The sequence below is a fragment of the Talpa occidentalis genome, unplaced genomic scaffold (assembly GCF_014898055.3).
Source record: "Talpa occidentalis isolate TD23 unplaced genomic scaffold, MPIMG_talOcc4v2.1 talOcc4.3, whole genome shotgun sequence".
Lineage (NCBI taxonomy): Eukaryota > Metazoa > Chordata > Mammalia > Eulipotyphla > Talpidae > Talpa > Talpa occidentalis.
In genome coordinates, this window is record NW_023603184.1 from 109,989,817 (window position 1) to 110,008,391 (window position 18,575).

General features: G+C 34.9%; 1 protein-coding gene across 3 annotated transcripts in view; it reads left to right on the top strand.

Annotated features, from left to right (window-relative positions):
• The window catches only part of ITGA4 (integrin subunit alpha 4), a 79,997-nt gene that overhangs the window by 35,942 nt on the left and 25,480 nt on the right, over positions 1-18,575 (top strand). Inside the window, exons 15-18 of one of the 3 annotated variants that reach the window (XM_037523658.2) lie at positions 1,623-1,777; positions 14,329-14,478; positions 16,443-16,519; positions 17,542-17,715. In XM_037523658.2, the coding sequence (XP_037379555.1) occupies positions 1,623-1,777; positions 14,329-14,478; positions 16,443-16,519; positions 17,542-17,545 (386 nt within the window). In that variant the 3' untranslated portion in view covers positions 17,546-17,715. Of the gene's footprint in view, positions 1-1,622; positions 1,778-9,673; positions 9,971-14,328; positions 14,479-16,442; positions 16,520-17,541; positions 17,716-18,575 lie in introns of those variants that run through there. The other 2 variants (XR_008553597.1, XM_037523657.2) reach the window with 2 other exon arrangements.

Here is an 18,575-nt window from a genome sequence, read left to right on the forward strand (position 1 = left end):
CATCAGAATCACTTTTGATTGTATTCTGCCAGGGTCCTGGCTAGAGCTGAATGATAGGACTGTGGGCAAGACCTTCATCCAGTTATTGATGGGCGAAGTGCAGTTTGAAAGTGTGACCCCAATAACACACACAAGCTGATGGATTATCTGAAAGATGCACGATAATAGGCTGGACTATTTCCCTTGATGTAAAATCACTGTTTGTTGTACTACCAATTCCACTGTCAGCAGATATTTTTTAAAAAGTGATTGAAAACAAATATATTAAACTCATAAATAACCACAGCATTGGTACAAAACATGCTTTATAGTTGTCATAAAATGACTCCTTGAGAGAAATAATTCACAATGTAAGCATGTTTAATATAACCAAGACATTTTTCCTCATACCATAAATGGATTGTTATTCATACCTTTTCACTTACTTTTTGTCTGAGCTCAGGGTGATAAATTTGTGGATAGCTATTCAATTATAGCTATCTCTCTGAGGTATTGAATCTTGGTTATTATAATTTTGAAGTCAATTGGTTTGGAGTTCATTTTCTAAATAAAAGGTAGGTTGAAAATTTATCTGAAATTTGTAGGAGTAATACAGGTTTTATATCCATGCTTCCTTGAAATAAATAGCTCAAACTATCCAGAAGAGTAAGTTACTCCTAGATGTACATGAGCACTTCAGGAGTTGTGTAAGTTATTTAAAATACTACTTATGAATTATTGCCCTTATATAATGAGTCATATCTCAGCATATCATTAGATACAGTTTGTAAAGAACCCATTTAGATTCAAGAACTGGGTCTTACTTTCTTGGTAAGATCTGCTTGGAATTTGGGAGCTGTTTTTAATTTTTTTCTTTATGTATTGAAAATCCTCTTTAGTAGATGATTTACTATGCCAGATTTGAAATATATTCGTACCAATATTGAATATTGAGAGAATGTCTTCAATGTGTGTTGTGTTTGCACAAATTAACATGGGAAGGTCAAACTAGAAACAATGAAAACATGAAGGAGACTTCTGGGTCTTTGGTGACAAAGAAGGGGTCTTTGCGTAAACTACATAGATTTGACTTTTTAAAGATGTGTTCAGCTTACTTTAAAAAACAAAACAAAATAATAGCAACCCCTCTCATTCAATCAGAAACAAACAAATGACATTAACCAAAAATTAAATTAGATGTGTTACCACACAAGGCAGAATATTGCCTGTGAGATTTGAGCACCTGTGGTGTTTTGTCTTTTCTTCCTTAGCTAGCTGTTTTAAGGACAAAAAGGACTTGAAATCAGAAACTTTACTCAGGACTTTTATTATTAGTAACAGTTTTGGAATTCAAGTATTGAGACATTTATATATAGAAAGATTAGGCAGATCACCAAAGATATTAATATCATTTTAAAAAATAGAAGCCTAGAGAAAAGTTAATAAATTTTTCATTAATGTATAAAGATTTTAAAATTCATATTTTTAAACTTTTCCCTTTTTCATAGTTCAGGATCATTTAAAAAACTAATGATGAGAGAATTTAAGATATTTCCACTAAATTTATTTTTACCACGTTGAATGTAACAATGTAAATATTTTTAGATAACTATATTAATTGCAATCTCTCTACGATTTTGCAGTTTTGTTTTATAACATGAGTCTGGATGTGAACCGAAAGACAGAGACTCCATCAAGATTTTACTTTTCTTCTAATGGAACTTCTGATGTGATTACAGGAAGCATGAAAGTGTCAAGCAGAGTAACTAACTGTCAAACACATCAAGCATTTATGCGGGTAACATTAACTAGTTTGTATTAATCTATATGTCAATGTTATCTATATGTCTGTTATCAATACAGTAATAGATTTACTGCATTTTCATTTTATATCAGTGTATTAATGAAGCAAGTGTTATCCTCTTCTGAACTAATGACCTGTTGCTCCAGAATCGAACTGTTAGATTATCCTGAGATCTGGATAATTCACATTTGCTTTTTGCAACTTTTTTATTTCATATTTATCATGTTTATTGCATCACGTTTTTTAAAGATTTGTCTTTCCTTTTCTACAATTGCTATTTTCCTAACTTTGTTTATAGGCTTGCCTCCAAACTTATACATTAAGTAGCCGCTGAGCCTCAGAACTATTTCAGGATAGGGCTTTTGGGGGGGGGGAATGGGCAGAGGGCAGTGGGGAAGTTGGTTGGTTTTTCATTTGACTTTAACAAAGCAGAATCTATCATGAGTGCTTTTAGATTATGTCTTTGTCTGTGAGCCAGCATTGTCGGTGATGTCAGTGGGAACTTGCACAGTTGTAGTGTCGCCTGGGGATCATCTGTAGGCTGGGATGACAGCTCTCATGATGGTTTGGGGTATGTCCTGCCAAAGCACAGCCGATTTCATATTTCTTTTATTAAAACACTCATTCCCAAAATTATCATCAAGTCCCTTGCATTGGTCAAATGTTATCCTATGAAACAGTGCCAGGTCTTTTTCATTAGGGAGCTGTGTACTTCATCAGAAAATCTATTGTCACAAAAAAGCCAACTATTCTCAGGAGCCCTTTCTGGGATTTTAAATAGTCGCCTCAGCTTAGAACTTAATTTTCCCTTAGATACGTATTCCAAGCAAATGCAAACAAGCATCAAGACTCCAATACCCTATTAAATGCTAAGGCTATAATCCCTGTGCAATTTCCTCTTTTCCCTTAAGACTTTCTATTGTTGTACCAGAATAAAGCTATTAGATGGTTGAGAGCCAAAAAAATAGAATGATATTAATGTAATTATTTTTATATGCTAGGAATTAGAGGTGGATTTTTTTAATCCTACGTAGTTGTGATTTTACTTAGGTTAGTCAATTTTGTAGACTAACATTGAGATTATTTAGTGGCAACATAAGGATTAACATTAAATATTTACAAAGAAACATACTACATTGAATTTGTGTAAATGGCAGAAACTTTATCTGATTTGTTTAGTCCTATTTCTTGGCATTGTTCTTATGAACAAGGGTTCACCAAAATTGTACACTTTCTTCGGAATAAGTCTGTAGTAAAAATGACAGTTAAGCAGAATTTCCTGTGTGTGTTGTACTTAAACTTACAGTGTTACTGTATTGTCAGTGGCAGCAGATAACAGCCGTTGACCTTGGCTAATGTCAAACAAAAGCACTTAGCTCTGGCATTGGTACACAGTAGAGACTTTTTTTAAAAAAGCAATTGCTTTCTTCAGCATTTTTTTCATTCCAAGATTGCTTTGGGACATTTTTAAACTCATATACAGAAAGACAAACTCCAGTCCTCTCTTACAACCAACACAGGGAGATTGGAGGAACCACAGAATCAGTTGCCCACAACCTTGAGTTCCATCAAGAAGCTCTACCTGTTATTTAAGAAAATATAGGGGTATAATCAGCACATAATACTTCTGCATGGTGCCTGAGGCATGCTAAGACATTAACACCGCCATGATTCTACAGTCTGAGAGACTAGATAGTAACCTTTATTCTTCTACCTTTTCATTAATAGTGGGAAAAGAAGACAAATAGTGGTCAGGATGTTTGGATTATTCCCATGTTCAATTAAGCATGTCCATTATCAGGAGAGTTAATAGACATATTTGACCTCAGCATCCCTTAAAATGAAATGTGATGACATTTGTTAATTATGAACTCAGGCGTATAGTCCCCACCTCTCAGAGGATTCCCTGCCAACTAGTTGGGCATGCTTTCCTTGTATAACTGTTTCCTTTGGCCATATCTTAAATTGTCTTATATTAAATAAGCACTTAAGTTAATTGATAAATGGTGCTTAATTATTGAGTACCTACATTGTCTGAGATTCTAGTTGGGGCATGTGTGTAGATCAGTGGGTAAAATGTAAAAAGATCATGTAAATTTTGCATATTTTAGGAGATATGGATGATGATAAAGAGGAAGAAGGAAAGCAGAGTACAGGAAATTGTGGAATGCTAGAGAAGGAGTAAAAGGTGCTGTTTTAAATAGAGTGGTCAGCATAGGTCGCATTCAGAAACCATCATTTAAACAAACTTGCAGGAAGTGAAGAAATTACCCATGTATCAATAGATGTCCAGGATCAGTGGTTATTAACTTCAGCATGTTGTTACATCATCTAGATGACTGATTAATACACAAATTGCTGGGTTCCACCTAGAATTCCTTATTCAGTAGGTATCTGGTAAGACCTGAGAATTTGCATTTCTGCAAAATACTTGGGTGATACTAATGCTACTGGCTTAGGACTCCTACTTTGAGGATCCCTGGTCTAAGAGAAAAATATTACACAGAAAAGCTAGATTAAAATGCCACAAGAAAGGAATGTGCCTCATTGTTTTAGGGAACAATGGGGAGGTAAAGATGATTGGAAATGTGAACTAATAATAATGGAAAGAGAGTCACATCATACAAAACCTGTGGCTTTTTCTGTGAGTGAAATGAGGATATAATGTTGAGTTTGGGTCCAAAAAGTGAGATGATGTGATTTAGTATTAACACACTAGCTGCTGTATTGAGACTAAAAGGTAGAGAACCATGGTTGACTCTATAATAACTGAGGTGAGAGATGATGGCTCCAAAACCACCAATGAAGGTGGTGGCAATGGATGTGGTGAGAAATTATTGAAGGCAGATCCTGCAGTTTGCTGAGATACTGGTTTGAGCATTTGAGAAGGGCTTCAGGATGATTGAAAGGTCTATAGCCCAAACAACTGAAGGAGGATAGTTTCCATCAATAGAGACAATATTGCAAGGTAAATAATCTTAAAGTGGAAAATTCTGGGGTTTGGCTGTGTATCTGCTGGAGAGGCCTGATTTTACTTGCAAGTATAAATATCAATTATGCTTTTGTATATATTGATCTGAAATTAAGGAGAGGCATAGAATTGAAAATGTACATACATTTTTAGCATATGGGTGATTTTTAAAGCCATGAGGTCATCACAGATGGAGAAGGTCAAGGTCTGCACTTCTGGTTGTACAAGATTCTAGAGAAAAGAAAGGCATTCTAAGGTAATGAGAATGACCAACAGGTTAGTAAGGAAGAAAACCAAGTGCTTGTGGCCTCCTAGAAGTAAAGTGAATAAAGCAGAGCAAGGGAGAAAGTTATTACAATGTATTCCTTCAGTGCTGCTGCTTGGTCAACTAAGATGAGGCCTGAGAACTGACCACTGGGCTTAGCAATGTGGGCCGGGGGCTATTGGTGATTGTGACAATAGTATTTCAGAGGAGTAGTAGGAAAAAAGGAGGAGAGGAATTGGAGGCAAAGTGTTGGTGATTCTTCGCAAAGTTTTTATCTAAAGAGAACCAAAAAAAAAAAACAAACAAACAAAAACAAAAAAAAAAAAAAAACTGGGTCCGAAGTCAGTAACTGACAAGAGAAGTGGAGTTAAGCATTCTTTTTTTTCTTATAAGATAGCATGTTTTTAGCAAATGGACCAAAAAAGAAGGCAGAACAGCCATACTTATATCAGATGAAATAGACTTCAAATTAAAAGAAGTAAAAAGAGACATAGAGGGACACTACATTATGATCAAGGGAACAATACATCAGGAAGATATAACACTCATCAATATATACTCACCAAATGAAGGGGCACCAAAATATATTAGACAATTATTATCAGCTCTGAAAGCAGATATTAAAGAAAATACATATATAGTGGGAGACTTCAACACCCCACTCTCACCAATGGACAGATCATCGAGACAAAAAATAAACAAAGACACTAGAGTCCTAAATAAAGACATAGAACTCATAGGCTTAACAGACATCTATAGAACACTGCCCCCAAAATAATCCAAGTACACATTTTTCTCAAGTGCGCATGGATCATTCTCCAGAATCAATCACATACTGGGTCACAAGACAAACATCAACAGATACATGAAAATCAAAATCATTCCAACTATCTTCTCCAACCATAAAGGCATCAAGCTAGAAATAAATCATGAAAAGAAAACAAGGAACCCTCCCACTTCCTGGAGATTGAAATCCACATTACTGGAAGACCACTGGACTCATGAGGAGATAGATCAAAGAAGAAATTAAAAAATACTTTGAGTTGAATGACAAGGAGGACACCACTTTCCAGAATGTATGGGATGCAGCAAAAGCAGTAATAAGAGGAAAATAAACAGCAAGACAGGCTCACATCAACAAACAAGAAAGAACTCAAAGAAACCACATAATCTCACATCCCAAAGAACTAGAAAAAGAACAACAAAAAAACCCCAAAGCCAGTAGAAGAAAGGAAATAATAAAAATCAAAGCAGAAATAAATGAATTAGAAATTAAAAAAACAAAAGATCAATGAAACCAAAAGTTGGTTCTTTGAAAAAATAAACAAAATAGACAAACCTCTAGCAAGGCTCACAAGAATAAACGGTAGAAAACACATGAATAGGATTATAAATGAAAAAGGAGAAATCACAACAGATTCAGTAGAAATCAAAAGAATAATCAGAGATTACTATGAACACTTATATGCAAACAAATTCAACAACCTAGAAGAGATGGACAAATTCCTAGAATGATATAATCATCCAAAGGTGGACAAAGAAAAAATAGAACAACTAAACAGAACAATTACAAGCAGCGAAATTGAAGCAGTAATCAAAGCACTCCCCAAAAACAAAAGCCCAGGCCCAGACGGCTTCACAAATGAATTCTACCAAACGTGCAGCAGTGAATTAGTGCCTATACTACACAAACTCTTTCAAAAAATGGAAAAAGAAGGAATACTACCAAATACGTTCTATGAAGCCAGCATTACACTAAATGCACATAATACCAAAACCCAACAAAGACAGCACAAAAAAAGGAAATTACAGGCCAATCTCCCTAATGAACACTGATGCAAAAATCCTCAACAAAATCCTTGCCAACAGAATCCAACAATGCATCCATAAGATAATTCACCACGACCAAGTAGGATTTATTCCAGGGACATAAGGATGGTTCAACATCCGAAAATCAATCAACATAATCCAACACATCAATGAAAAGAAATATAAAAACCATATGATAATATCCATAGATGCTGAGAAAGCATTTGACAAAGTACAATACCCATTTATGATAAAGGCCCTTGAAATTCTCGGGATACAAGGAACATACCTCAACATCATAAAGGCCATATATGACAAGCCCACAGCCAATATCATTCTCAATGGTGAAAAGCTAAAAGCATTCCCATTAAGATCTGGAACCAGACAAGGATGTACATTCTCACCACTGCTTTTCAACATAATACTGGAAGTCCTAGCCAGAGCAATAGGACAAGAGAAAGACATACAAGGAATCCAAATATGCAAGGAAGAAGTCAAACTATCACTATTTGCAGATGATATGATACTAAACATAAAGAATCCCAAAAACTCCACAGAAAACCTAATTAAACTAATCAATCAGTTTAGTGAAGTGGCAGGATACAAAATCAATGCACAAAAATCAGTAGCCTTCCTATACTCAAACAATAAGCCTAAAGAAGAAGAAATCAAGAAAACCATTCCTTTTATTATTGAAACAAAAAAAAATCAAATACCTGGGAATAAACCTAACAAAAGAAGTAAAGGACCTATACAAAGACAATTATAAAACACTGTTAAAAGAAATAAAGGTAGACACAAAGAAATGGAAAGACATCCCCTGCTCATGGATTGGAAGAATTAACATTATCAAAATGGCTATCCTACCAAAAGCAATTTACATATTCAATGCTATTCCAATTAAAATTTCAATGTCATCCTTCAAAGAAATAGAAAAAATATTGATGAAATTCATATGGAGCCACCAAAAACCCCAAATAGCCAATACCCTCCTGAAAAAAAGGAAGGGAATGGAGGCATCACTCTCCCAGATTTCAAACTATACTACAAAGCCATAATCATCAAAACTGCATGGTATTGGAACCAGAACAGACACACGGACCAATGGAACAGAATAGAAAACCCAGAAATAAACCCACAGGTTTATGGTCAACTAATCTTTGACAAAGGAGCAAAGAATATGCACTGGAGCAAAGAAAGTTTGTTCAATAAATGGTGTTGGGAAAAACTGGGTCGCTACATGCAAAAGAATGAAACTTGACTACTACCTCACCCCATGCACAAAAACCAACTCAAAATGGATTAAAGAACTAGACATAAGACCTGAAACCATAAAATATACAGAAGGAAATATTGGTGAAACACTACATGACATGCACCTCAAAGACATCTTTACAAACTCATTGCCCAAAGCAGTGATAGTGAAGGCAAAGATAAACAGCTGGGATTACATTAAATTAAAGAGCTTCTGCACAGCAAAAGAGACAATAACCAAAACAAAGAGAAACCTCACCGACTGGGAGAAAATTTTTGCACACAACACTAATGATAAAGGACTGATTACAAAAATCTACAAAGAGCTGACGAGACTCAACAAAAACAAAGAAAATAATCCAGTCAAAAAGTGGGCAGAAGAGCTAAAAAGAAACTTCTCCAAAGAGGAAATACAAATGGCCAACAGGCATATGAAAAAATGTTCAACATCACTTGCAATCAGGGAAATGCAAATCAAAACTACAATGAGATACCATCTCACAAAAGTGAGAATGGCACATATTAAAAAAACTAGCAACAACAAATGTTGGCGAGGATGTGGAGAGAAAGGAACTCTCCTGCATTGCTGGTGGGAGTGCAAACTGGTCCAACCACTATGGAAAGCTGTGTGGAGATTCCTCAACCTACTAAAGATAGAGCTTCCATATGATCCAGCAATTCCACTCCTAGGTATTTACCCAAAGGACACAGAAACATCAATTCCAAAGAGCACCTGCACCCCTATGTTTATAGCAGCACTATTTACTATAGCTAAGCTTTGGAAACAACCCAAATGCCCAAAAATAGATGACTAGATCAAGAAGATGTGGTACATATACACCATGGACTATTACTCAGCATTCAAAAAAAAATAAACACATGCAATTTGCAGCAACATGGAAGGGATCATGCTGGAAGGGATCATGCTCAGTGAAATAAGCCAGAAAGAAAAAGAAAAATACCGGATGGTTTCACTCATAGCAGGAATCTAGAAAACCTAGACAAGGGACCAGGAAAAAGAATAGCTATAAGAAAGAAAAAAATCAAAATCAACAAACAACTGTGAACCAGAGACACACTATGTTGGGGCAGGGAAAGGAGGAATTGGGGTCAAAATAAGGGAGTTGCAATTGTATGGGAATATAAAAATTAAAAAAATAGTTACCATAAAAAATAAATGGTGACTATGCAAAAAAAAAAAACATGTTTTTGTGCTGATCATGTGCTTTAATAGAGTGAAGCATTTACCATATTTCTTAAAGACAAGGGTTGTATTAAATATTTAAATGTTATAGGTAGGCACATGCATAGTTCAGCTCCATGTGTTTGCAGATGCTAGGTAGCTGTGGTGGGAGTACTGCAGAAGTTCTCTCTGATTGCTTTACTATCTCAGTGATGTACAAAGCAAATGCATTAGCTTGAGTAGGGATGGGGAGGTGGGGTGTGGGAAGATGTAATAGTCTTCTAGGGAAGTGAGAGAGTCAGGAAGTACAATTTGGTTGTGATATGTCTAAATTATGATCTATTTTTGTCATGGTCATAAGTGAGATTACTCAGTATGGTTGTTTTTTCCCATCATTTAACCTTACAGGTGAAAATTACAGCTAATGAAGAGTTACAGTTACCAGAGCTGTGGTTTGCTAAGGAAGGTGACAACAACATTGAAGGAGTATGCAAACAAGTGGTTATATTGCTGCCATTAAGTTGAAGTAGAATAAAGAGAGGAGAAAGGACAAAGGACAAATTGAGAGTAAAGGACAAAAGGAAAAATGTTGAATTGGAGGTCTAAGTGGGATCAGCAAATTGCTGAATTGAGTATTAAGGAGAATGAGCGGGAAAAAAAATCTCATCAATATTGCTACATAGAAAAGTCATTGGGGACCTGAAGGTGAAGAAAAGATTGAATTTTGTTTATAGTCTTGTTCACAATTCCTTGATTATCTCATGCAAATGAAAGTCTTTAAACCTACTTATGTTTATAAAACTCATTAACGTATTTGATGATAGAGAATCTGGCAATTAAACCCAAATTCCATCGTAAAACTTGAGCTTTTATTAAGTCCTTCTCTTTTAATTACACATTTGGGATAGAGGAGATACTTTTAACCTTATACCTCACCAAACCATTCCCCGTATGGCACAAAAACATAAGTCTTAACATATACCTTGATTAAAATTATTCTATACAAGAATCTTCACATCCTCTTTCAAGCACAGATTAAATGGCCTGCCTTCTTCTGTACTATTTGCATATTTTTACTCAAGTATATCCCCCAAAACATTGTGGATTTATGGGTTATAGGCAGTGTCTATAATTCATAGATAGTAACTTTCAGTTTTGTATCCCCAGAGCCTGCCTAGTACACAGTAGGTCTATGAGTAGATATCTTCAAATGTTTATACCATCATTCTTTCATTCAAGAATATTTTATAAGTATTTCCTGGCTTCACCCTTTAAATAAATTTCTTCACTATGTAAACATAGTAAGATGATATGGGCCTGCATTTCATTTCTCAAGTTGGCCATAAATACAAATTTCCATCAAAGTCAACAAGACAGACTTTGTGAAATTTCAGGCCTCTGCTAATTTGCATGCTTGTGGGTACCCTATTTTATGTAATTGTCCATAAAAATGTGGCATGGAATCGTCATTATTTTTAATATAGATAGCACATGCCCATCCAAATTAAAAATTTTAAGCAAATCTACTTTTTCCTTCCAAACACTTAATTAGTCACTTTAAGACATTTTTGATATTATAGCTTTTGTCCTTAGGTGGAGCTGTTAAAGTTAAATAAGTGTGAATATCTGTCAAATACAGTTCTTGCAAGAGTGCACATACATTTTATATATTGTGAGAAAAGCATAATTAATAGCTAATTAGGATAATGAAAGTAATATACACCAGATGTAGAGAAGACCTTGTGGAAAATTAGTATGAATTAGATAACATGTGATTTGGTCAAAGCAAGCTTGTTGAGAAGAATTAAAACAGTGGACATGTGGAGGGACAATCAGTGGCTGTCTAGCTCCTACACCTAGGGAATAATTTAATCAAGTTTGCTATTGTAATACTCAGGGCTTCAAGCTGTTCCGTTTTCACAAGTTGATAACTTGGGATTTGGGCCTTGATTTGCAACATTCCTTTATGGTCAAGGTTTCGTGTTGAGACGATCACTTATCAAGTAATTTAACAATCTCCTTATATAAGTATGTAAAGTTAATGAATGATCTTGAGTATTCTGTTTCATGCTCCAAATCTTCAGGTTCCTACCACTTAAGACAAGTCTAATACTCTATATGTAATTTATATTTTATTTAATATTCCGTGGTTGACAGTAGTCTTTTTTTTTCTTATTCCTTTTAAATGTTCATGATAATTTCTTTTTTTTTTTAAGATTTATTTATGTATGCAAGAGCTGGGGTACAGGCCAGAGATGCGGGGAGTGAGAGGACTCACCAGAGACAGAGTGGGGAACAGAACAGGCAGACTGACTGACTGAAATACACTGCTGAGGGGAGCAGTGGGCGAGTCAGGAGAGGTCTGCTGCACCATATGGGTTGCTCCCTGGCTGGCTGCTATTGCATAGTGCGGTGGTTAACCCCTTGCACCACCAGGGAGGTCCATGAGAATTTCTATCACAGGTTTCCTCTGCTATCCAAAATTAAAGCATGCTATCCAAAATTAAAGTATGATTTGGTAGGTTACTTTTTGTTTCTGGGCATGTGCAATATAAACAGTAACAGCATCCTCACACCCCAAAAATAATCTACCAAATCATACTTAATAGGCATTCTCTAATTTTTGAATAATGAAGGAAATCTATATAAGAAACTAAAATTCAGTTATTCCTTGGTTGGCTTACATAGCTACGTTTTGAAATTACATGCATTTGAATATCATGTCTAATGTCCTTACTAAGTGTCAGGCATTGTGCTAAGTGATTTATGTACTGTTGAATCTCCACAACAATAATGTGTCAGTATCAAAACCATCATCATTGTTACTCCCATTTTCAGCAGATGTAATTGAGTCAGGCTATGCATTTTGCCGAAGGTTGCAAAGATAATAAGTGCTGAATCTGAGATTTGAACCCAAGAACTTTACCTCCATTCTACTTGCTTTTAACCATTGTATATTGATAATATTGATAATATTGACAATATTGATAATATTGTGATATGGAAGAGTACATCCTTTTTTATAATTATGTAAAGACATAGAATAGATGCAGCCTTTTATGAGCTATGTGTCATCTTTATTTACTTCATTGATTTTGGCAAAGGTTGCCATAGATGAAGTAGTATAACAGTTGTCTGCATGACAAGTATTTTTTTCTATTCATGAGGGACTATTAATTGATGAAATTTAGAAAGCTGTTCTTTATTTGCTTTGAGACGGTAATGTGTAAGCTGTATCCCAATCCTGACATGTCTTTAAATAGAAACCTGGTCCACTGACATTACTCCCTAGGAGGTCTGTCAATTGTCATGTCATAGATTTACTGAGAAACTCATCATGCATAAATATAAACTTCAATTATGGTTTGTTAATATGTCTAGTCCTGGTGAAAACACAGAAGTCTCTTCTTTAATAGTAAAGTAGCTCTTTGTAAATCTGTTTATTTAAACAAGAAGTACTTGTAGATTGAAATGCACATTATCAAGAGTAGGGTAAAACCGAACTTTGTGTTGAACTTGTTAGTATGAAATGCTTTAAAGTGTGTGACCAATTCTTCAGGTACCTTCTGAGTATAGTAATAATTCGAATATCAAAAAAACTGCATAATTCCTGTGTGGGTGGACTATATCTACTAATAGTTCTGCCTTTCAAGTCCTGACATCATTTTCACTTTTAATTTTTGTTATGCCTGAGATATTTGTTTTATAGATGTGCCATCAACATGTCTTACTTCTTACAATATAATTGTAGTTGAATTTTATAATAAATCCTCATGAATTGCTTTGTTAGTAAGATATGATTTGCCCACCCTCTTCCATGATAAGGAGAAAAAAGGGAAGCTATTTTAATATACTTTTAAAATCTCCTTTCTATGATAAGGACATCTTGGATAAACGCTTTCTCCAAGATACCATATTTTATGTCTTCCCTGACTTCCATGTATCTTCGTGGGATTGAGATACTAGAACACCTTTACTATCTAGTGAAAGTGTTTCCTTAACAGGATGCCAAATGCTTTCAAAGTTGCTCTCTTGTTGGTTATAATTCTATTTGTACTATGTATGTTAATAATTTTGATAGTGATGTAATATATTCCCTTTAATGAGGAGGATAGTAAGTAATCACATGAAAACATAATTTTTAAGTTCTTGGGGAAATGTTTTTAAAAGATAAAAATAATTCCTGCATGTAGAAATAAAGAATAAAAATGTGGTTTGACAGAGTAATAAATTTAGGGGCAGTAGACAATAAATGAAAAAAAAAAACTAATCATTCGGAACTAACTTTGACTATATATAAATGAGATTAAGAATGAGGAACCAGGTATAAAAATTAGTAAGTAAAATTATTGAGTAAAATGGATTCCAAACAAGTTATAAATCCTGTGTAACTGATACATTGAAGAACCATCTTTGTGAAGAATAAAAGCATAATAAACAGAAAAACTGTAGCAACTAATATAATATAGTAAAGTACTAGGATAAAAGATTAAATACACAAAACAATTAGTTTCCCTTTATATTATTCATAAAGTCTTAGAAAATATAAGTTGAAAAAGGTCCATAAAGAATAGAAAAAAAAGCTTCATAATTAATATGAATCAATTTGAATCAAAATGTTACTGAGAGGCATTTAAAGAAAACTCAAATAAAGCAATTTCATGTTTCTACAAGTCTGCTACAGGGAAATATTAAATAGAATAAAATGTTGATTGACACTTTAAAATTATTTGTGAAGAGTTTATAATGGAAAATGCTTATGTTATAATGTCAAGTTATAAAAAGTATGCATAGAAACAGTATGGAAGAAAATATGCCCACATGTAGATCTAACTATTTTTAGATGGTGTTATTTTTGTGTTTTTCATAATAAATAGGAATGCTTTTATAATGTGAAAAAATATACAAGTTTTTTGAAACAGTTTAGATTAAAAGGTAAGATTTTTCTTTGACTTCCATGTGTTGTTTGGTCTTAGACTGCAGAAAAAAAGATGAGCATTCTATATGTTTTTATGGACATGCTTGTTGTCATTATTAATTTTTATGGTTTGAAATTTATGTAGAAAGATGTGCGGGACATCCTCACCCCAATTCAGATTGAAGCTGCTTATCACCTTGGGCATCACGTCATCAGTAAACGAAGCACAGATGAATTCCCGCCTCTTCAGCCAATTCTTCAGCGGAAGAAAGAAAAAGACAAGATTGAAAAAACAGTAAGCATATTTCCCTTTTCTTCAAAACATTGTGATATACAATTAAAGAATTTTTTAGTATTTTATAATTCTGGGGAAATGAGCTTAGATTCACTTCAAATGTTTTATGAATGGGTTGATTATGTAAAAAGATTTATGGTTTGTTGTCTTGTTTGTTCTTTACTTATTTTTTACATCTCCCTTAGGATATTGAATTGAATATTTAAAAATACACAGTCATAGCCATGGCTTCCCATACACATAAATGCTCGCTTCTTTCCTGGGTGCCTTGCAGGGGAGAAAGTACATGACAATGGAGCACATGGGGTGGAAGTGAGTTGTGTTCATGGGTCAGCTGGCTGGTGTCCTCATGTGTGTCCAGTTGATCCTTATTCTCATTTTCCATCCCACCCTCCCGATTTTATCTCACTCATTCTAGCCATGGATTCACGCATAATTTGTTAGTCAGTTTTCCTTTCTGGGTTTTACTCATTTGTAAACGTTTTTCTCTTACACAACAGTTTTTTATTCTAAAAGTTAACTCTGCTTTTCACCCATGTCCTGCATATTCAGAGGATCCTCTATTCTAACCAGTAAACTGCTTTTTCTGACCATTTCCCTGACAGTGTGTATTATGCCCAAGATGCAGTTGTCTTGACCTTTACTGTCCAACAATGCAAAAACATGTTCAACTAGATATTTGGGGCATGGTGGAAGCTTTTGTTCAAAGTATCAGAGTATTTGCTAGTGGCATGCAGAATGTGAAAGATGAAAGGAAGATTTAAAAGTCTAGCTCATCTCTTGCCCAAACAAAATTGTCCCTCAGTCACTGTAAGACATCAGAGGTCTAATGAAGGTGATATCTTAAATGCAAGTTTTTTCTCTATCCTTCTGTGAAAATATTTATGGAAGTCAGTTTTTTTCGCTCTTCTGTTGAGCTTCAGTTTTCAATATCAACTGTTTTAAAAAGTCTTTAGTAACGAAAATCTCAATATTGTAAGTATTATAGTTACGTTAAGGATAATCTATATTTTGATTCTTAAATGACATTTGTTACAAATAAGAGTGGTAGGAAAAAGTCGTGTTTACTTAATCATTTAGAGAAGGGTTTCTACCTTGCCTCTGCTCCCCTGGTGGAGGCTGTCTGTGGCGTGTTGTGCACAGTCTAGTCATTTCCCATCTTGTGTACCTACTCCTTCTCTGACTTTCTCTTTCTGCGGCATCTCTTTCACATTTTCCTCTCAACTGCCTTAATTTGTCTCTATTTCTGTTTTTTTCTTTCATCCAGCTTATTCCTTGGGTCTTTCCATGTGGTATGCAGAGTATCTCTGGGTTCTATTAAAATACCCAGAATTAAACAACATCTGGAACCTTCATGATATACCTAATTTTATTCAATGTGTCCTGAAAAATGTCTACATTTTATTTTCAACAAATACAAAAGCAATGTCCTACCATCTGTGAAAATTAAGTGTCATGCTTATCTGTAACAAATGGGGTCAAATTGCTGCCACCACAGAAAATTTTAAATTGAGAGGAACCTGACAAAGAAAAGCCTAGCAACACAGGTTTTAAACACTTGCGCAAGGTACTGTCACAGTTTGTTTAAGCTTAATTTTTCTTTCATAATAGTTGTGAAAAGCGACCATATTTCTGCTTATCAAATCTAGGCTTTACATTTGCCTGTTGGAAGAATTTAGTTTCTTTAGTCATGCAATTACTTGCCATTTAAACCTACTAATTCTCAAATTGAACTTTTCAGGTGAGGTAGAATAAAATTAATTTCATTTTCCCTTGTGTGTTTATGAATGTCTTTTTCTTGGTGATGGTTGTGGTGTGGTGACATACACTTGAAGAGGTGGGATGCTGTATTTCTGAATCATATGCCATGTTGAAAACTAATGTTACCTTAATTAAAAAAATTAAAAACATAGAAACATATCCCTACTGATTAAGATGCAAATTTTATCATATTTTATTTCCAGGTAAACTTTGCAAGATTTTGTGCCTATGAAAATTGTTCTGCTGATTTGCAGGTTTCTGCAAAAATTGGATTTTTGAGGTAAGTGTAACATATTCTGTTATTCATCAAGATGTGATAATGAATGTGTATGTGTGGGATTCCAAAGAGAAACAGACTAAGTACTAATCCTTGGGGTTTGGTAGCATTTAAAGAACTAGAAACAAACCTCACACTCCCAAGAAAGATATAGTGATCTGTCCATCACCCCCAAGCGGTGCACAACTTAGAGATTACCATTTCTTTTGAAAGAATGAGAATTTGTGAGCACCTAGCTTTATGAAGCATATTTTATCTTTATTGAAACTCAGGAGGTATTTCAGAATTTAACTGTGCTTTGGGCTGTCATTATCAGAACTGTAGTTATATTTTAGATATTTGTAAATGCCTGCTAATAGAATTTTGGTGTCAAAATGAGCTAACCTTCACTACACAATGCTCAATTTTTTATCACCCAGGAATCTGATTACAAAATTCAAACTGATGTACAAAAAAATTTCGTATTTGCTTCTAAATTCATAGAAGGGAAAACAGTGAAAGGAAAATATGTGATGTGTTCAGAATAGCTCCTAGTACAAGGTGAAAACTAGATGAATGTTGATTGTTGTTAGTAATTTATGATGGGGAATGAAACATTGCAGATTTGTATTATGCCTAGATTTCCTGTTCTATTAGTTTTGCATAACAGAGGGAAAATGTGAAAATGAAGACTAGAGAGAGATAATCCATAGTTCACATTGAAGGCTTATTACTCTTGGGAATTGAAAGAAGTGAAAAGGGCATTAGCCAAAGGACAGGAAAATGGGTAACTATTTGGGGGAGGTAGGGATGTAAAGGAGGCAGGTTTAGATTTGGGCATGTTGACTTTGGAAGGACTTCTGTACATAGCTCTCCACTTGAAAATCTAGGTCAAGATATATTTGGAAATCCTCTATACATTAGTGACTAGTGATAATGCCCTGGGGGTTGAGAATTGGGTGGGGTGGGGGGGTGGGTGTAGATATGAGAATGTCATAAAGGAAAGAACTAAAAATCAAATCTTGCTGGGGCAATTTTATTTAAAGGTGAACCAAGAATAGGGAGTCCTTGAGGGATCCTGAAAAGGTATCTTCAGAGAACTGAGAAGAGCCAAGTCCATGGTGAAATAACCTATGGATACTGTAAAAAGAAGAGTTAATATTGTAAAAAGACATTAAAAGATCAGAGAACATACAGAAAGGTCACAGGAGTTGGCATTTAAAATGTGAGTAATGGAAGAAAAGGATGTCACTGGCAAATTTTAAGTAGAAATTTTCAGTGTGGTGGTAGCCAAATGACAGTCCATGATTAAGGGAAGGAGAATGTACTGGGAATCAGCTGGTTCAACAGACACGTTTTTATGTATTTATCAAATATTATTAATCGTAGGAAGATATAAGCAAGGGACAAAGGCAGGGAAAAGAATCAATTGGAAAGAGAAATCTCCCTAAATCCAGGGAGGCACTTTTTAGGCTCTCCTTGCACTCTCCTCTGAAGCATTTGACAGTTGTTTACTTTCTCTTCTGAACGACTTTTGCTTTAAGTTCTGTGATGCCATCCTACTCTCCAACGTTCTAGCCTGTTCTCGTGGTCTTTAGAAGATCTTCGATTTTAGCTGTTATTTCCCTAAATGGTCCTTTCTCACTCCTTTCTCACACTTCCATATCTTCCCTAGATACTCTTGCCCACAACTACCTGGCCTGCCTACACTTTTGATGCCAAGTCAGTATCTCTGAGCTCAATACCCCCACATCCAGTTATCCATGAGGCATATCCCCTTGGGTGCCCAATCATTGCCCACCAAATGACACAACCCTTAGTTAACCAACAGTGCCAGAAATCTAGAACACGGTCTGCATTCTTCTCTCTTTCTTATTCCTGATATCTAATTTAGTATGTCCCGTAATATTACCACCTAAATGTATTTTTTAATCCATCATACTTCTGTATCTCTATCACTATTGCTCCAGTCAGTATCCTACTTAGATTGCGGAACTGTCTTGCTTTTGGGACTACTGGTCTCAGATTTTGCTTTCTTCTAAATCCTCTACCACAGTTTTCAGAGTGAACTTTTAACCCA